The sequence below is a fragment of the Erpetoichthys calabaricus genome, chromosome 13 (genome assembly GCF_900747795.2).
Source record: "Erpetoichthys calabaricus chromosome 13, fErpCal1.3, whole genome shotgun sequence".
NCBI classification, from domain to species: Eukaryota; Metazoa; Chordata; class Cladistia; order Polypteriformes; family Polypteridae; genus Erpetoichthys; species Erpetoichthys calabaricus.
The window spans coordinates 28,022,535-28,044,683 of NC_041406.2; the positions used below are offsets into that span (position 1 = coordinate 28,022,535).

Genomic DNA, 22,149 nt, shown 5'->3' on the forward strand with positions numbered 1-22,149 from the left:
ATGATTGTATTTTGTAATGCATGTGATAATAAAATGCATTTCATTTGTCATTCTAACAGATGGCACATCACAAACATTTGTAGTAATAAAATGAACTACTACTGTGTTGGAATGACAAATGCAATGCATAGGTCTCTGTAATATGCCAAGTGTTATGAGATTTGTAAAAAGCAATGTTAGGGCTGGTTTATACTTTATCAGAAGAGCACATCATCAGAAATTAATGCAATGTGATTTGCAGTATGAACAAACATATGAGTGGTGTGTGTGTGTCTTCCTTTCTTGTACCTGAAGTACAAAAACTTTACTATCAACATATGGCAGCAAGCCACAATGCAGCTCCAACAGAATAAATCTGCATGCTTCAATGTTTGATGAATGGTTCGATGCAGTGAAGCAAATCCTCAAAGTTAAATGCTGACATGTGAATATATTCATGATGCTTTTCTTCATCCATTTCTTGCAAAGGCAATACAAGCATTGCATTTTCCCCATTTTAAAAACACAATACATTTAAAGGTCTCACATACCATCTTTACTATCGCTATTGCTGTTTTTTTTTTTTTGCACCTTCCCAACAGCATCAGAATGCAAATATTTTTATCTTTAACATCTGTCTTCCCTCAATTCACAACATAGCGAAACTGGATGTTGTTTTCTCAGTATGATGATTTCAAGCACTACCACCTGGTGGAATCCTCTAGATTTACTTAAAGCACACACAAGCATAGTCAGTACCCTACTTGCACAGCAGCAGCGTCCTCAAGCACACACATTGCATAGCGTTAGGTATATTCCTGGCCTTAGATTTTGTGATGTGCCATCTGTTGAAATGACAGAGAATGAGCAACTGGATGGACACAGATACACAGTCACATAGAAATGTCTCCTTTTATTAAGGTGGAAAAAGACAATTCTGGAAAACACTGTGCTGAACTAAAATGGAATGAGCTTAGATGTTCAAGCATTTGAACTGAAGACCCATCTTATTTATTGGTCAGGACTCCAGCTCAGAAGCAACTTATTCATTGTCTGTGTTTCATGTGATATCAACAAAAGATGTGCAATAAGAGACTTGTAAAATTTAAGATAAAAGTTAGAGAAAAGCATCATTAAAAGAAAATGTTTCATACCTGTGCATATCCGCAATGCTTCAACAAGCAGAAGATCAATTCACCTTCTGCCACTGCCACTAAATAATCCTGAAATACTCCAGTTATGGCTCACCACTATTAATTTAAATGTAACAACTTGAGGTGCATCTACAATTCAAAAACTTGTTCACATCTGAGAGTTTTCCAGTTATCGCTCTCAAAAACATTTTCTGGAGGTGGTTAATTAAACAATATTTTAGCAAAAAATACATGTGTATGGTACATTGTGAGCATATGACCAGATGACTGGACATGTGAATTATGTGGATCATCAAGTAACGTGAGATTTTTTCATGGACATTTTTGATATTGTTTGTTGTCCGGCATTGGTCACCACATACCCCAATTATATCATATCTATTTCTCATGAACAAATTATTAAACATTTTTCTTGGCCATCACTACAAACTATATGGGGTACACACTGGAAGCTGTTGTGGAAAAGAGGATGATGGCAAAATTGGATAACCATCATGAAAAATCCCCTCCATCCCTTCCAGGAGGCTCTCTTTTGGGCACTTTTAGCCACAGGCTCATTTCACCATAGTGTGCTAAGACAACTCTGGGGGTCTTTTGTGCCCACTGCTAACAGACAACTTGCGATGTGCTTGTTAAGTTTACTTTGAAATATCTGCACAATATTTATTTATTTATTTATTTATTTATTTATTTATCAATTGATTTATTAGCTGTATTATCTGTCCTGTGAGTCTGTATCTTTATTTGTTATGTTTCCACTGATGTATGCATCTGAATTTCCCCTTGGGATTAATAAAGTCTATTTTATCTAATCTAATATAATCTAATAACATATAAAAAAAATCTCATGCCTTTTAAAATGAATCAAACACAAATATTATGTGCTTCATTATAAATAAAAGAAAATGGGTAACAAACCTGTGGTACCCTGTACTTGTCAAAAATCACAAGGGTGTTTTCTGGACGCTGTTTATTTAGCAATATTTTAGTAAAAATACATGTGTTTGGCACATTGCGAGCATACGACCGGACGACTTGATCTGTGGATTATTGTGAGGTCTTTTCATGGATGTTTTGATATTGTTTGTCTCCCAATGTTGGTCACCATAGACCTGTATTACTGTATATACTCACGGATAAGTTCTCCCGCAAATAAGTCGGACTTGATTTTACAGTATAATTTATGGAATTTTATAATGTCATTCGTATAAGTCAAATGTGGAAAACTCACGCTATTGGCACAAGGGATTATGATATGCTAAGGCCCACCTGAGAGAGTTACCACGGAGCACACTGCCTTTTCTTTCTATGTGGGTGCGGCAATGCGCTGTATCAGCGTGTGCTCCTAACCTCTCGCTCTCTCTATTGTGCCTACGTGACCACATAGTAATACCCAAACTATTCTGAAGCGACGTTTGCACTGTTTTGTGTTTTTTGTATCTCACACACTCATACACCTTTATCGTAAGAGCATCCCTTATCTATGATGGAGCGTTCAATCAGAAGAAAATATGAAGCTGGTTTCAAATCAAACGTCGTTGAAGTAGCGAAAAAATTGGTAACTGCACTGCTGCAACAAAATTCAATGCGTCTGAGAAACTGATGCAAGATTGAAGGAGGCAAGAAAAAAATGAAGTGTTGCATTTTTGAACGGACGTATAAGTTGGGGTCTGATTTTATGACCGATTTTTCGGGTTTCAAGACCCGAAGTGAGTATATAAGGCATATCACAAACTTTGTGATTTCTATTTTGCATTAAAACCTGATTAAAATATTTCTTGGCTATCAGTACAAAGTAAATTGAGCAAGTAACATATATAAAAAAACTTCTCATGAGTAATGTAAACTTTTTTCATGTTTGTTTTTGATTTTGTTTGCTGTTCAGTGTTGGTCACTATTGATTCATATAATATCAAAAGTTTTTTATGCTTGTTCTACATGGAAAAATGAGATTCAAATTTTTTCTATGCCACTACAAATTACATGGGGTAAGTAATATATAACAAAATATTTTTTTTTTCAAGGAGTACTACTTTAAAACACATCAAACACTAATAGCAAGATCATTAAGTGCTTCCATTTTAATAAACCAAACCAAAAGGATAACAAACCTGTGGTATCCCATACTTGTCAATAATCTGCCAAATATACCAGTCTTCTCTTCTTGAGGTTTTCCTGAACTTAAATGTGGTAACAAAAGCATACTCATCTGGGAGGCCTTGTGGAAATACGTCTCTGTAAGAAAAAAAAGAGAATTATGCCTTTCTGTGATTGACAAAATGCATAAAAGCCCACAATGAGATAAAAAAAAACATACTTATGGTTCAAAGAAAGATGTGATTGACGTGATTATAATGAAAGCCATCCAGAGAGTAGAGAAATGTGCATGTGTATGAGGTTATTATCCACGTTCAGCTCACCACAGAGTATAAAAAGCAGGATTAAAATAATAAATAGCACAAGGTCGCACTCTTCATTACACCGCCGCATGGTTCCTCATAAGCGCACCCTCATCTAGGATGTCTTCTGGAAACAACACCTCAGTATGAAAAATTGCTAATCATATATCACAAACAAATGCTTATTTTTTTAAAAAAATGTGATATATCAGTTTGCATAGTAATAATGACAATCAATTGGCATGTATAAAAATGCTGTTCTATACAATGTTTTTATCCTCTTTGAGTTTAATATAATGTATAGATAGGAGGATTTAAAGAAAGAATAGCACAGGATGAGGCTTTCCAGTACTATTCTTTACAGTTCAGCATAGCAGAAAAATATTCAATATGCCTTCCTGTGATAGTCACAGAGCACAAAAGCCCCCCAAAAAACAAACTCATTGTTCAAAGAAACATTTGATTCACCACTAATAAAGAAAATCAATTTGAAGGCTCAGAAATTTTCTTTTGTAGCATAACATTATTCTTATAACCCTGTAATTGGATAAGGTGGGTTTCTAAAACAGATGGATGGATGAACGGCTGGATGGATGGAATGTCTGTTGATTTTTCAGCACTATAAAGCATAGGGAAAGAAGGATTTAAATAATGAATGGCATGGCACGTGGTTTTGTAGGACTCTCCTGTACAGCTTTACATAGCGCTTAACAAAAGCATAAGTCATCTGAGACTGCTGTTCTCAGTTAAAAAATAAGGAATGCGCCTTTTTTATACTCGTCCCACATACAGTGCCCTCCATAATGTTTGGGAAAAGGACACATTTGCCCTTGATTCACCCCTCTGCTCCACAATTTAAAATTACAAATCAGACAATTCAGACCTTATTAACGTGCACATTGCAGACTTTCATTTAAGGCTATTTGCATACATCTTGGACACACCATGTTGAATTTACAACACTTTGTCTACATGGTCTCCCATTTCAGGGCACCATAATGTTTGGGACAATTGGCATCACAGCTGTTTGTGATTACTTTACCCTTTAAAGTAAAGTCTCAATTGTTTGAATTGTAATTTTAAATTGAGGAACAGAGGAGTACATCCAGAAAAAAGATGTCTTTGTTCTAAACATTATGGAGGGCACTGTCACACAGAGGAGCAAAAAGAAAATATATGTATTGTTCTTACAAACATTTAACTTACTGGTCTGCATGGTAATAAAGAAAACCAATCTATAACTTTTTTTATATGAAATTACTTTATCTCTCTCACCATTTATTGGTTAAGGCAGCCTTGAAAAATGGAAAGGAAAGGTGGATGGCGTGTCACTACTGACTAGTACAATCAAGGAGTATTTGTAATATTCTTCATTACAGTGCAGTAAGGTTCTAACCGAATGCACACCCACCTGGGACGCCTTGGGGGAAAAACATCCAACAAGGACTATATCTGCGTAACTTTTACATGTCAGAAAAGAGCAAGAAAGAAAACACACTTTTTATTTAAAGGAACATTGGATTCACTTTTCCAATCTGCTTCATCCAATTCAGAGTCAAGGGGGTCATAACGTGTTGCAACAGCACTGGGTGCAAGATAGGACACAGCCCTGTACAGGGTACTAGCCCATCACTGGCACACAAGCACCCACGCTGGGACAATTTGGAGACGGCACTTCACTTAACCTGCATATCTTTGGGGATGTGGTAGGCTAAAGGAAAATCAACACCACAGACATGGGGAAAACATACAAAATCCACACAGACAGTGGTTGATTGCAAGGATCAAACCCAGGATTCTGCAGTTCTAATTGCTGTGCTACCATACTATTCTCCTTTATTGACTTTCAATAAATTATATGGAGAGCACTTAAACAATGAACAGCACAGAGTGGGTTTTGCAGCACAATCATTACATCACAGACCTTAACTTTTGTATTAGTTTTTAGTGTGTTTTTATTTCTCAATTTATGAATTGAAAAATGGATTCCAGTATTTTATCCGAAGTAATACATCACATCTGTTCAATTAGTAGCGTCTGATCAAATCCAGATTGTGCCTTATTCATTTCTCCAGTGCAGCAAAAATCTCAACTAGAAAAAGAAAATCTGACCAGTTTTAACGTTGTTACTTTGCTTACCTGTGTCATTTAAAATGGACTTTAAAATACTATGAATGGTTTACAAAGCCTTAAATAATCTCACCCTGTTCTATATTTTGGAATGCCTGTCCCCTTACGCTCCAAGTCGTAACCTCAGATCTTCAAATGAAGGTCTGCTTAAAATTCCAAAAGACAGAATTAAAAGAAGTGGAGAGGCGGCCTTTTGCTGTTATGCACCTAAAATTTGGAATACTTTACCAATAGAAATTCACCAGGCTAATACTGTAGAACAATTGTTTTAAAAATTGCTAAAAACCCATTATTTTAAAAAGGCTTTCTTTTAGCAACATTTTAGCTGAATCACTGTTAGACTATGGGCATTGAATAATCACTCTCCTCTGGGTTCTGCAATCCATTCAAATCTCTACTATTCACTGCTGTTATTTCCGGTTCTTCTGTGGTACTGATCTGTGCCACCACCACCTGATCAAGGTACCATGCAGCCCCCTGTGTTTATAGATTGAATGATGTCCACATGACCATCACCATTAAATTCTTTCATGTGTAGCCTGAAAACCATAAAGACTGATTTAGAACAACTATGTTAGGTAGAATGCCGTGGAGGCTGGATGGTCTTTGGGCCTTGGAACCCCTGCAGATTTTGTTTATTTCTCCAGCCTAACTCAAGTTTTTTTTTTGTTCGTTTATTTTTTCTGTCCTCCAGGCCATCCAACCTTACCTTCTACTTTACTACATCTTATATATAAACGTTTACGCATGGAAGTCTGTCTGTCCGGTCTGGAAGTGCAAGGCTACAACACGAAGCTCAAAAGAGCAAGGCGGCCCCAAGTTAATGAGTCGGAAGAAGTAAGGAGTAGTAGGCTACAACATGAAACTGAAAGAAAGCGACTCCATCACCAAAGTGAAACCGCCAAGGAAAGACAAACTCGCTTAGCCGCCAATACACAAGTGAAGTGAGCACATTGGCATAACGAAACCTCCGAAGAGAGAGAAACTTGCTTAGCTGCTGATAAACAAGGGGGGCGAGCACGTCTGCAAAATTAAACCGCCGACTCTGCATTTCAATTTTTTTTCTGACTTTTTACAGCACAGGCTTACACAGCTAGTATTAGTATAATAATATTGCCTAATGTTGTTTGCTTATGTTTTTATATTAACTTCTTTTTTATTTCATCTTGTAAAGCACTTTGAGCTAAATTGTTTGCAAGAAAAAGTGCTATATAAATAAATGTTGCTGTTATTACCAGCTGCTCAAAACCATACAATTCTTGGTGATTAAGATGTGCAAGCCACGCACCCACTACCAGCATCATAACTGCCACACAATTGTTTATAAATGTCAGCCAATAATTCAACTTTAAATCTTGAAACTTCTCAAAAAAATTAACAGCCACCCCATGGTCCTCCATTGACATAAGAAGAAAGGTTTGAAAGTGGGTGGGTGGCATTGTGCCATTGTAGTTAGTTGCCTTGGATCTCCACAGATGCTCGATTTAGATGTCTATGGACATTGTGTGCAGTTTGCTCACTCTCCCACTTATTTTCCTTCCTCATTGAAAACATGTGTGTTAAGTTAACAGCTGACTTCAAATTAGCCACCAACATTCTTAAAAAGTAAAGTTGCCTGAGTGGTTCTTCAGGTCGATGACAAAGGGGAACTATTTTTTGGTTCCTAAAAGAACCATCCACATGAAGGTTCCAAAAAGAACCCTTAGTTACAATATTTAGATTCTATAAATAGCTGTGAATCGATAATAAAAGATTTGCACTATACCCATGAGTTCCTAACTTTAAAAGATCTCTTACCGTACTGTATATAATAAAAGACAATTTGATTTGTTTGATCCGTTTGTATCCCAATAAGTAACCTCGTCTATATTAAAGCTTTCTGTTTTGTCCTCATATTAGGAACCTTCTCAAAGTCCAAAGAACCAGTGGCATATGCAAAGAACCCTTCATAGATTTGAATGTCTCTTTGTCAAGCAAGGTTCTACGGAGAACCACAGAACCCAATAAACCAACATTTTTAAGAGTGTAAGATGGAGTCTATAGATGTGTACTTTAGAGTGCCCTGGCGATTCTTATCTTGTACTCAGATAAGGATTTGGAAAATGAATGAGTGGACTGAAAAGGACAGATGGATGCAATAAATATCCATAATTTATAATAAGAAGCATGAATAATTTGAAGAATCTCACTTTAAAATCTGATGCAGTTGTCAGTAAATCTTTTCTGAACACTCAAAGTTTATCTTATTTATAAAGTGTGCTTTGTAAAGCGCACACTTCATACAAGAAAACGATGTGCAATACAAGAATACATTCAAATCATATCTAATAAGTACCAAATCTTTTGTGAAATCGATGGAGCACACTTTTGTCGTGATATTTTAAAGAAGTATTATTTTGCAAATAGGAGATGCTTACAAAGATTTTATTGAACAAGCTTTAATAATGTTTCAGTCTGGAGACTGTATAAGATTTTATTAAGCCAATATTAATAATGTTTCAATCTGGAGACTCTACACTCTTAAAACAACTTTAATGACATTTTATGGTTCTTTACTGGCTTGTGTGGTTCCTTGTTTGCTATTGCTTGACAAAGCACCACTTCATTCTGGGAAAGGTTCTCTGCATATGAATTTGATTCTTTGTGCTTTGAAAAATCCTCTCATACGTAGAAAAATCTGAAATATTTGATTTGTGGGAGGATACTAATAAATGAAGAAGTGTTAGTGTAAGCAGGGGTCCTTCTCAAATGAGGACATATTGGTACTCCACAGATTTGTTACCATCTATTTATGGTTATTTACTCTATAGAGCCTGTTATGGATTCAAAAAAAGGATCTTCTTGGACCCTTCATGTGGATGGGTCTTTTGGGAACCAAAAATGGTTCCCCTTTGTCATCACTCTGAAGAACTGCTCTAGCACGTTCATTTTTAAGAGTGCACAAGAACTGTTTTTGTACTTCTTTTATTAAAGCAATGATTCCTTCCCCATTTCACTCACGTTACATGTTTACATTCAGTTTAGAATAAGCAGATTTTATTGCATGGCATCCCACAATAAAAACATTTATGCATTGCAAGGATGAAATTTGTTACTAAAGATCTTACTTACTCTGTTTGTTGAACAATCGGAATTGTTCCAAGGCGCACATATGAACTTGGACCTCCAATTTCTTTCATACCAAACAATTCTTTCACATTGAAATACTCCATCAGATCAAATCCTGTCAAAAGAAATATAGCAGAATAATTTCTGAGTCAAATTGTGGAAAATTGATGTGTACTACTCTATGAATACTGGCATTTTAATTGCACTTATGCAGTTGTGTGAAGATAGCCTTAAATCCGTGTGTTTTCTCAGGTTTGCTTCTTTTATTTGGGGGTAATGAGAAACGCCAGGCTTAAAAGTCAGCAGAAATAACTTTGAAGCAAAAACCTTCTAATGCAACCACCATGGAAGGCACATATTAAAACAGACATCGTCAAAGCCACCTTTCATTAACTGTGAGATAGTTAATCCTAATTTCTATGCCCTTCATTAATTAGACTTTTTTTTACTCTTACACTCAATTTAACTGTACCACCTTTTCTACTGTCGCAGCCTTTTTTGCTATATTTACACATTTATCCTATCTGGGATTTTACAATTGCTATATTTAGCAGGGAGATGAGTTAAATAGTATAGAGTGGTGTTTTGAAAGGCAGGGACATGTTTGCAGTGTAATCTCACACCTTTCCTTATTTTTAAAACTGAGATGGCCGTGGCTTCACAATCAGCTCTAGCTGGCTGCATAACAACTAAATCTACTCCAGGGATAAAGATAGGAGAGCAAAAGATACAGAGTTGTATGCCAGCTATTTCTGAATATACACTGGACTGTACGCATTATTGTGTTGTACATTAACTTTTAAGTGGATAAACTTGACATTTTTGCTCTCCAACTTAAACTCAATAACCCATAATGACAAAGTGAAAACATGTTTTTCGGAGGGTTTACAAATGTATGAAAAATCAAAAACTGAAATCTCTCATTCATATAACAACTGAACACCAGCAAAATCAAGGAGCTGGTGGTGGATTTTAGGAGGCCCAGGCCCCTCATGGACCCCGTGATCATCAGAGGTGACTGTGTGCAGAGGGTACACACCTATAAATACCTGGGAGTGCAGCTGGATGATAAACTGGACTGGACTGCCAATACTGATGCTCTGTGCAAGAGAGGACAGAGCCGACTATACTTCCTTAGAAGGCTGGCGTCCTTCAACATCTGCAATAAGATGCTGCAGATGTTCTATCAGACAGTTGTGGTGAGCACCCTCTTCTACACGGTGGTGTGCTGGGGAGGCAGCATAAAGAAGAGGGACGCCTCACGCCTGGACAAACTGGTGAGGAAGGCAGTCTCTATTGTAGGCATGGAGCTGGACAGATGGACATCCGTGGCAGAGCGACAGGCGCTGAGCAGGCTCCTGTCAATCGTGGAGAATCCACTGCATCCACTAAACAGTATCATCCCCAGACAGAGGAGCAGCTTCAGCGACAGACTGCTGTCACTGTCCTGCTCCACTGACAGACTGAGGAGATCGTTCATCCCCCACACTATGTGACTCTTCAATTCCACTCTTGGGTAAACGTTAACATTACTCAAAGTTATTGTCTGTTATACCTGCATTGTTATTACTCTTTAATTTAATATTGTTTTTTATCAGTATGCTGCTGCTGGAGTATGTGAATTTCCCCTTGGGATTAATAAAGTATCTATCTATCTATCTATTGTGAGGGATGGTCGGCCATATATTCCGTCCCACACCTCCAAACCGCCAGGTGGAGCCCTCCCAGCAGTATGGAGGCTCCCCGAATTCCAGCAGGGCCTCATGGACCTTGTAGTTTTTACAAACAGACCTGCTGGATATCATGGGGACCACCAGGAGCCACTGTAGGGAGGCTTGGGGAGTGCTACATGCCCTATAACCCGGAAGCACGCCCTGGTCACATGGACAGAAGGAACGACGTGCTTCCGGGATGAAGAAAAGGACTTTTAATCTGACCCGGAAGAGATAATGAATCATGGACTGCAGGGTTGGAACAACTTCCGGGTCAGGGGATATAAAAGGACTTTGGGAGAGCCCAGACGCTGAGCTGAGCTGGGAGGAAGGGTGGCTAAATGTCTGGGAGAGGGGGATTGAGGATTGAGGATTGAGGATTAAGTATTGTATGTATAGTGTGGAGTGGAGGGTGCTTAGTGCACAGTATTATAATAAAAATAATAAGTATTATACTTTTACCTGGTGTTTGTTGTGGTACCTGAGGGTTCAAGGGAGCAATAGCGCCTCCTACTGTTACACTATCTATCTATCTATCTATCTATCTATCTATCTATCTATCTATCTATCTATCTATCTATCTATCTATCTATCTATCTATCTAAAGAAAGAAAATGAAGTCAATAATCAAAATAAAAAATAACTAGTGTAATAGTAGATAGCATTGGACTGAGTTTCAGTCGGAATGGAAGGTATGAGTGTCCCTATCTATCTATCTATCTATCTATCTATCTATCTATCTATCTATCTATCTATCTATCTATCTATCTATCTATCTATCTATCTATCTATCTATCTAAAGAAAGAAAATGAAGTCAATAATCAAAATAAAAAATAACTAGTGTAATAGTAGATAGCATTGGACTGAGTTTCAGTCGGAATGGAAGGTATGAGTGTCCCTATCTATCTATCTATCTATCTATCTATCTATCTATCTATCTATCTATCTATCTATCTATCTATCTATCTATCTATCTATCTATCTATCTATCTATCTATCTATTTTATTAGAGACTGAATTCACTACTTTTTAGAAGCCCCTTTGGCAACAAATATAGCTTTGAGTCCTCTCGGGTAAGTCTACAAGCTTTGCACACCTAGTATTTCGCAGTTTATACCATTCTTCCTGGCAGATCCTTTTAAAGATCTATTACAAGACAAGACAGCAGTGGCTTAGGGACAACTCTTAGAAAGTCCTTGAGTTTCCAGGCCAGATCCCAGAGCTGTACACAATCAAACATGTGTGGAGTGACCAGAAAATAGCTTCCACCAACAGTTTCTATCCAAGCTGACAGAGCTTGAGAGGATCTGCTGAGAATAATGGCAGAAAAATCCCCAAATCCAGGTGTGCAAAGCCTGTCACATCAAATCCAAGACTGCAGGCTGTAATCGCTGGCAAAGGTACATCAACTAAGTACTGAGGAAAAGGTCTGAACACTTGTGATAATGTGATATTTCAGTTTTTTGTTTTTAATAAATTTGCTAAATTTATACATTTTAATAATAATAATAATAATAATAATAAGGGATTGGCTCCAGCAGACCCCTGTGACCCTGTGTTCGGATTCAGCAGGTTGGAAAATGAATGGATGGATGGATAATAATAATAATAATAAAAATAATAAAGATTATTGATAATGTAACAATAATACAGATTTTAGCACAAGGCTCCAACATAGTAAAATGCAAAAAAAGTGAAGGGGTGTGAATACTTTCCTAATCCACTGTATATATGAAATTATATTGCTTTTAGCAGAAGGCAGGAGTCACCAAGATGCTAAACTGATCCATAATTGTTAAAATGGCTAAAGTCATAAATCAGAAAGTTAGAATAACCATCAGGTGTAAAGGGACAAATCTGTAGTTGAGATCAAAAGTACCTGAAGTCTCAGTCCAGAAATTCTTTGTTTATTGTCTTCAGGCGAGATGGTCTGCATTCGAACAGATTCTGCGCCCGGGTCCTCCCTGAACTCATCTCGAAGGTAATCTGTCTTTCCTGACTACACAATTCTGATCCTAATGCTTTCCACAATGTCTTACTAAAATGTGATAATTCTGTATTGAGCTCATCTTTAGTTGTGCACTGTATTAACACTATAATAACAAACCACAGTTTAAGTAAAAAAACGGACAAAGCAGTATAAATGAAAATAATTGAATTATCATTTCACCTCTAGATGTTCACTGTATTAGAACTATAACTATAGATTAAGTAAAAAATCCATACGAAGTGGCATTAACATGAATAATTTAATTACCATTTCAAACTGTCGTGTCTGATTCAGCTCTGCTCTTCCGAGACCTTAAATAAGGCCTTACTAAATGTTAGAGCATTATCCAAGATGTTTTATATTAACAACCTTATCAGTGAGAAGAAAATCAACTTTCTTACATTAAGTGAAACTTTGCTTAGCTCTGATTATGCCGTAGTTTTAATTGAAACTGCACCTCCGAATTACAGCTTTACTCTTGTGATGTGTCCCAGTCACTCATATTGTCCATTTATAGACCTCCTAAATATAATGTGTCCTTCACTGAGGAATTCTCAGACTTAGTATCTATAATAATAACTAACTTTGACAGGTTCCTAATTGTTGGCAATTTTCATGTCGATAACCAGTGTGACCTGAAAGCAAGAGATTTCATGAATCTCCTGCACTTGTTTAATCTCAGCCAGCACGTCAACCAGCCCACACATAAGGAAGGGCGCACGCTGGATTTAGTCATTGCAAAAGGATTATAAGTTGACATGAGGCAAGTCATGGATATTGGTATATCAGACCAATATTTCATATTATTTAATGCAGAAATACTGATAACTACAACCAATGAGAAGCGTATTGTTTAAAAACATTACTTTGATACATCTGCAGCTTCAAAGTTTTCTAATATTCTAAACAATCAGTCCATTGGTAGTGATTACCTCAACAATGTTAACAATATTAATAGCAACGTGGAAAATTTTTATGCTAAGTTAAGAGCTGCAGCTGACATAGTTGCCCCTGGAAAGACAGCTAAAAAATCGTCCAGCACTGTTAGACCCTGGAAAACCCAAATGTGTCTGATTTAAAGAGAACATGTCGGAGAGCTGACCATAAATGAGAAAACTAAATTGATAGTCCATGAATTGATAGTCCATTATGAAATAGTTAGTCAGTCAGTCATTATCCAACCTACTGTATCCTAACACAGGGTCACAGGGGTCTGCTGGAGCCAATCCCAACCAACAAAGGGCGCAAGGCAGGAACAAATCCCCGGGCAGGGCGCCAGCCCACCGCAGCATTATGAAATACTGAAGGCTAAAATAACTGAATATAACAACGTAGTCTGCCTTGAGAGGCAGTCCTATTTCTCTAAAATTATAAATGACAATGCTGGCAATCCAAGAGTTTTATTCTCATCTATTGATCGTCTTGTAAACCCAACTCACTCAATGTAATGCCTCCTAAAAACTACTAGTAAAAGTTGTGAGGCTTTTGTTGTACTTTTTAAACACAACATTAATGACATTATAAATAATATAGTACATCCTCCGAAGTTAATCCGACTGAATCCCAGTATTCCATTCTAAGCAAGTTAAATTATTTCATCAGAATAGATCTACTCAAACTACACAGAATAATTTCTCAACAGAACCCTTCACCTGAGCCCTTGACCCGATTCAAACAGACTTGTTCAAAGAAGTCTCAGTTGTACTAATTGATAGCATACTGACATAGTGAACATGACTGTCTAATGACTGCAGTTGTCAAACCCCTGCTCAAGAAAAATTATCTCTATTTTTGACAATTTTAGACCAATATCTAACCTGCCTTTTTTAAGTAAAACTCTAGAAAAGGCAGACATTACGCAGCTAAATACAGTACAATTTATTTTTGTATAGCCCAAAATCACACATGAAGCGCCGCAATGGGCTTTAACAGGCCCTGCCTCTTGACAGACCCCCAGCCTTGAATCTCTAAGAAGACAAGAAAAAAATCCCCAAAAAACCCTTGTATGGAAAAAAAATGGAAGAAACCTTTGGAAAGGCAGTTCAAAGACAGGCACCTTTCTAGGTAGGTTGGGCGTGCAGTGGGTGTCAAAAACAGTGGTAAATACAATACAATACAATAGAACAGGACACAGGTAATCCTCAATACAATATAATAGTGCAATAGAAATATTACAAGTACAGAGCAAAATTCAACAGTAGCTGATATCACATAATACGATTTGGATTCGTTCAGAGTCCTGGAGACCTCGGCCATCAAGCTGCCTCCCCCTGTTGGCCATTTCACAGCTGATACAGCGCAGGGCCAGCTAATTCAATGGACGAACCTCTCTACCCGATGATTCCTGTGATCCTCCGTCAAAGATGACTTTACCTTAGGCAGGCAAAACAACTTGGCAGGTGGGCAGTGGCACCAAGTGCCACATTTGAGTACTGAGAAGAGCTAAATGATTACTTGAATAAACATTCTATTCATGTCAAGTCTCTGCCAGGTTTTACAACAAATCAGAGTACAGAAACTGCACTGGTTAAAGTAGTAACTTGCAGGTTAATGCGGACAGAGGCCATATATCTGTTCTTGTTCTCTTAGACATGAGTGAAGCATTTTGATGCAATTGATCACAGTATTCTTATAAATCGCATTAGTCAATGCGTCTGGAAACATCTTAAAATGGTTTCAGTCTTACTAAACAGGTAGAAAATTCTTTGTTAGTTGTGGTGATTATACCATGGAGACCCATGATATTTTATATGGTGTACCATAAGGATCTACAGTATTCTGGGTCCACTGCTCTTTTCAATCTATGTTTCCATGAGGTCATATTATCTCAAAACACAAGGTAAGCTACCATAGCTATGCTCATGACCCTGATGCTTTTGGCTCTATGATCCTGTGTCTTGGCACAGATGGACATAGTGAGGGTATTAGAATTAAACTTGATCCCTTAGGCTTAAAAGTCAAGTTGGAGGAAAGAATTTAGGGGTAACTATTGACTCTGACCTAAATTTTAAATAACATATTAGTCAGATTACTAGGACTGCAATAGATAGATAGATAGATAGATAGATAGATAGATAGATAGATAGATAGATAGATAGATAGATAGATAGATAGATAGATAGATAGATAGATAGATAGATAGATACTTTATTAATCCCAATGGGAAATTTTTCACGTTAAGGAATATACAGTATCTGAAGTTAGACCTCATAACTTTACAAGACACTGAAAAATTAGTTCACCGTTTTGTTTTCAGTTGATGAGATTACTGTAATGGAGTCTTTACAGGACTACCTAAGAAAGACATCAATCGGTTAGTTACAGTTAGTGCAGAATGCAGCAGCAGGAATCTTAACTAGAAAAAGAAAATCATTTCATCAGTTTTAGTGTTGTTACATTGGTTACCTGTGTCATTTAGAATTGAGTTTAAAATACTACTAATGGTTTACAAAGCCTTAAATAATCTCACTCTATCCTATATTTTGGAATGTTTGTCCCCTTACACTCCAATTTAAAAATTATAAATTAGAAAGCAAATATGGAATCAATTTCTAAATAGACTTCAAGAAGAATTCATTTATAACAACATAAAATAACACTTGAGGAGTTTAGAACCTTACAGAGAGAATCCAAAGGCATAAGGAGTGGTACATTTCAGGAAGAAAATATTCAGTTTAAAAGAGTAGTGTCCAGCTGCAGTCAGGACAGTTTCAGGCCTCAGATAGATCTGAGCACTTCAGACACCATGAGGTCCTAAAATTGACGGCCCCTTCTGGACCCATTCCCCTGTTTCACTGGTCAACTGACGCTTATATTACACGCCCCTCATGAAAATTTCAATTCCCTTTAGTTCCTGCACTCAAACGTGTATTCAGCATTTATTAAACTTCTAAGCTATCGAGGTGTCTCAGTTCTGCATCCAAAGCAGTTGTTTTGGTGCCATATATTAGAAACAAATTGAAGAAAAAATCTTATCATTCTATATTTTATAGTATACGTTTTATATCTGTGTTTGCCATGTCTCATTCATGATACTGCACTTTTTAATATGTTAGTTATATGCTGCACTCAATGGAGTAGTGGCTCTGTGGCTAAGGATCTACACTGGTAATCAGAAAGTTGACCCCATATAAAATGGGAAATGCTAAGGAAGAAGACGAAGAAGAATTAATTATGTGCTGCACTCACTTAAGATTAACACTACATATTCTTATAGACTCCATCCATCCATCCATTTTCCAACCCGCTGAATCCGAACACAGGGTCACGGGGGTCTGCTGGAGCCAATCCCAGCCACCACAGGGCACAAGGCAGGGAACCAATCCTGGGCAGGGTGCCAACCCACCGCAGGACACACACAAACACACCCACACACCAAGCACACACTAGGGCCAATTTAGAATCACCAATCCACCTAACCTGCATGTCTTTGGACTGTGGGAGGAAACCGGAGCGCCCGGAGGAAACCCACGCAGACAACATGCAAACTCCATGCAGGGTGGACCCGGGAAGCGAACCCGGGTCTGCTAACTGCGAGGCAGCAGTGCTACCACTGCGCCACTCTCATTCGAATAAATCATATAATTTGCGTAAACAGTCAGAATATTCAACACTACGTGCCGGACGTTTAGGAGCTCTTTAGAGTATTGTCTTTGTGGTCCTGTCTGTGTTATATCATTAGTACTGTATTATTACTGGTGTACAAAATTTTTATATTCATATTAACAATGCATTCATTGAGGCAGAGTTTATGTTCCAGAGGAATGACACACTCGCCCTTAGAAGTACAAAGAGGCATAAAGTAGTCGTTTGAGTCGCCCAGCTAAGACCTTCTCCATTAGCCAAGCAGCTTTGCGTACCCACTGGGGATGGCTCACGACTTCGCAGCAGGTATGAAGAGCCGTTTATTACATTTGCACAACAGTTTATCCTGGTGAAGCTTTTTTTATGTATAATAAACATTTTTTGAACACACATTCAGTTTGTCACCATTACTATAATATACAGTAGGTGCATCTAAATAAATTAGAATATCATCGAAAAGTTCATTTATTTCAGTAATTCAATTCAAAAAGTGAAACTCATATTATATAGATTCATTACATCATATGATATATTTCAAGCATTTATTTCTTTTCATTTTGCTGATTATGGCCTACAGGTAATAAAAACTCAAAATTCAGTATCTCAAAAAATTAGAATATTGCGAAAAAGTTCACTATTGTAGATTCCTGGAATCCACACTCCACTCAGCTAATTAACCCAAAACATGTACCAGAAAGAGTGAAAGGGAAAGTCTACAGGACGGTAGTGAGACCAACTATGTTATATGGGTTGGAGACGGTGGCACTGACCAGAAAGAAGGAGACAGAGCTGGAGGTGGCCGAGTTAAAGTTGCTAAGATTTGCACTGGGTGTGACGAGGATGGATAGGATTAGAAATGAGGACATTAGAGGGTCAGCTCAAGTTGGACGGTTGGGAGACAAAGTCAGAGAGGCGAGATTGTGTTGGTTTGGACATGTGCAGAGGAGAGATGCTGAGTATATTGTGAAAAGAATGCTAAGGATAGAGCTGCCAGGGAAGAGGAAAAGAGGAAGGCCTAAGCGAATGTTTATGGATAGGGTGAGAGAGGACATGCAGGTGATGGGTGTAACAGAACAAGATGAGAAGGACAGGAAGATATGGAAGAAGATGATCCGCTGTGGCAACCCCTAACAGGAGCAGCCGAAAGAAGAAGATCTGCAAACGTGTCCTGAGCCTTTAAATGGTCTCTCAGTCTGGTTCAGTAGGCCACACAATCATGGGGAAGACTGCTGACTCATTGCTAAAGAAGATTCCTGTTGACAGAGTGCTGTATTCAAGCATATTAATGGAAAGCACAATGAAAGGAAAAAATGGGGCAGAAAAAGCTGCACAAACAACAGGGATAACGGCAGCCTTGAAAGGACTGTGAAGCACAGCCCATTCAAGAATTTGGAGGAGATTCATAAGGAGTGGACTGCGGCTGGAATCAGTGCTTTAATAGATAGATAGATAGATAGATAGATAGATAGATAGATAGATAGATAGATAGATAGATAGATAGATAGATAGATAGATAGATAGATAGATAGATAGATAGATAGATAGATAGATAGATAGATAGATAGATAGATAGATAGATACTTTATTAATCCCAAGGGGAAATTCACACCATATACCCTATATATATATATGTATATACTGCGGTGGGTTGGCACCCTGCCCAGGATTGTTTCCTGCCTTGTGCCCTGTGTTGGCTGGGATTGGCTCCAGCAGACCCCCGTGACCCTGTGTTCGGATTAAGCGGGTTGGAAAATGGATGGATGGATGATTATATGTATATAATAGCCACCACACACAGACATGTGTATCCAGGACATGGGCTACAACTGTCGCATTCCTTGTGTCAAGCCACTCCTGAACCAGAGACAACATCAGAAGCATCTTACCAGGGCTAAGGAGAAAACGGACTAGACTGTTGCTCAGTGGTCTATAGTCCTCTTTCAGATGAAAGTAAATTTTGCATTTCATTTGGAAATCCAGGTCCCAGAGTCAGGAGGAAGAGTGGAGAAGCACAGAATCCAAGTTGCTTGAGGTCCAGTGTGAAGGTTCCACAATCACTGATGATTTGGGGAGCCATGTCATCTGCTGGTGTTGGTCCACTGTGTTTTATCAAGTCCAAAATCAGTGTAGCCATCTACCAGGAGATTTTAGAGCACTTCATGCTTCCCTCTGCTGACAAGTTTTATGGAGAACCTGATTTCATTTTCCAGCAGGACTTGACACCTGCCTACACTGCCAAAAGTACCAATACCTGGTATAATGACCATGGCATCACTGTGCTTGATTGGCCAGCAAACTCGCCTCACCTAAACCCCATAGGGTATTGTCAAGAGCAAGGTGAGAGACACCAGACCCAACAATGCAGATGAGATGAAGGGCGCTATCAAAGCATCCCAGACCTCAATATCACCTCAGCAGTGCCACAGGCTGATCACCTCCATGCCACGCCGCATTGATGCAGTAATTCATGCAAAAGAAGCCCCGACCAAGTATTGAGTGCGTACATGGACAGACTTTTCAGTAGGCCAACATTTCTGTATTAAAAATCTTTGTTTTATTGGTATGCAATATTCTAATTTTCTGAGATACTGAATTTTCAGTTTTCATTACCTGTAGGCCATAATCAGCAAAATGAAAAGAAATAAATGCTTGAAATATATCACCATGTGTGTAATGAATCTATGTAATATATGAGTTTCACTTTTTGAATTGAGTTACTGAAATAATGAACTTTTTTTTCTAATTTATTGAGATGCACCTGTAGTACAAAAGTGTACCACTAACACAGGGGTGGGGTCATGGAAAGTGGGTGGAGTCAAAAGAGATGCAGCTGACAAGGGCGCCATCTTATGGGCTTCAGAATGTCTCAGGTCACTGGATCATTCCGAGACCTAAAACTGTCCTGACTGCAGCTGGACTCTATTGGTTTAAATTGGCTGTCTGAGATGTTAAGCTCTATTTTTTCTATTTCATACTTCTCAACTGACAACTTTTTCTAGCATGGTATATGAATTTAATCCTATAAGAAATGGTGTTTGCTGTAATATAATTATGCATCTGTATGCATTATGTTCTTCTTGCACAATTTATGTCAATATAATTCAACATGGAATTTGGTTACTGTTTTATCCCTACCAAATATTAAATATCACCTTATACCCTACATGCTCAGTGAGGTTAATGTGATTTTTTAACACATTTCAGAGTTATTACTTTTGAACAATTTTCAGCAAGAGAAACATGTGAGTGCCAAGATTTGTAAAGGGATATAATCTGAACTTCCACTTCATAACTTATTTTTGGCAGTCATCCTGAATCAGCACAGGGTAGCTGATATCTGCGTTTGGTTCCCTGAGGATCAACTTTAAAAGAAAGCTGCTTTACATTATAAAGCGTTGAAACTCATTCATATCATGTTTGATTATTTTTAAATGAAATGAAGGTATGATTTTACATAGAAATTGCTGTCATCATTTTAAAAAGAGAAACTCTTTATTTCTCTTTTCCACACCACTTACCATGTCCAAAAAGAATAGCAAATGAAACCTGCTGTACATCACCCTCTAGCCATGTGTGTGATTTTAATTGGCATCAGAAAACGGGCAGTCTGTACAGAAAGTCCTTTTCAGCAGATATTAGATCCCTGAGTCTGAATGACTTACCTTATTTATTTAGAATTGTTCAGGATATGAAATAAGGGTTGAATATATTAAGCTTCAGTAGTCCACTAAATTTTTGAACAATCTAATCTGGAGATGTCTGTTTTTACTGAATGAATGCACAGTAACCATGCTGTCCATGATGTAACAAATGTTGGCTGGTGTGGTTGGCAAGACAGGCCATTGCCCTCAGAAAAATCAGAAAGCCTTGATGTTTTAATCAAAGCCTTGAGCCAGCTTATGCACATTTATAAAGTAAAGAAAATGCCCCGAGATTTGGACTACGGTTTAAAAAAAAACAGTGACTGCAATCATTTTGATATACATTTGCTTTTAGAAGAATAATGCCTACAGTGCATTTCAAATTCATGAGGTGCACTTCATGTTCAGTCGAGATAGAAATGATCTGCTCCTGCAGATACACGCAAATAAATAATCTCACTAGCATCTTGAATATATAAACAGAAATGTCTTTTCATTTGGGAGAAGCCAATCCCTGGACAGGCAAGCAAAGGTTTAGAGCTGCACTTTTGGCAGCCATTATTATCGGCACTTCCTTGTCCTATTTAAAAGGTGTAAAATAGAAACCATCTCTGGATGGGACACCAGTCCGTTGCAGGGCATTGAAGGGGAATGTGATTTTATTAATGTAGTTGATCTTAAATATCTTGTTAATGGGTTAGGATGGATTATAGATAATATAGATAATGTATCTAAGGTAAAAAATGCATACATTGATTTTGTTGACTAGTGATGAGTGAAACCTCGCTGAATTTGCTTTGCCTCAAATGAATCAAATTGCAGAAATATTTAGAAACATCGCCAAATTTAGTGAACTGCTTTGAAGTTAATGGGAAAAAGAAACCGAACTAGTTTTATGTGGATTATAATGGTGCAATGGTGTCCCTTTGAAGTGTCTCTGATGGCTAAGGATGCATCTGCCTGCATCGGAGTATTGTGGCCAAAAATGTGAACTGAGTTGTGAGATAGCAATGCTAACCACAGGGCCAATATGCCTCCCGGACATAAAATTTAGTAGAATTGAATATCAGAATAGTAACATATCTTGCAGACAGGAAACATGAATTCACAAAGGCTTGACCCCCATGAATTCAATAGCAGGTACTTTCCTCTCTCAAACTGAAAAGTACCATTTTGTTTGCTTTTCTTTGCCTGCAGATTTTGCTTGCTCACTGCCACTGCTACCAAATAAGCGCAACACTAAAGCACAGCGATTCTTCACTCCTTCCTGATTGTGTCAACTGCAAATCAGTCTGGGTAACACTATTAAAAGGGTAGGCTCACATGTTACACACAGGTCACATACAAGTCCACAGAAAAAGATGTTATCTTTAAGACACAAATTCAACGACCCACTACCAGTTCCATGCTGTGTGTGCATTTTGTGTTGTAATTGCAAGTTTTCCGCTAAT

The 22,149-nt window shown here is 37.8% G+C and overlaps 1 protein-coding gene across 1 annotated transcript in view; it reads right to left on the reverse strand.

Moving 5' to 3' along the window:
* The window catches only part of col22a1 (collagen, type XXII, alpha 1), a 349,052-nt gene that overhangs the window by 205,187 nt on the left and 121,716 nt on the right, over positions 1 to 22,149 (reverse strand). Inside the window, exons 5-6 of the mRNA XM_028818045.2 lie at positions 8,774 to 8,885; positions 3,245 to 3,368 (exon numbers count right to left, since the gene is read on the reverse strand). Coding sequence (XP_028673878.1) covers positions 3,245 to 3,368; positions 8,774 to 8,885 — 236 coding nt within the window. The remainder of the gene's footprint in view (positions 1 to 3,244; positions 3,369 to 8,773; positions 8,886 to 22,149) is intronic.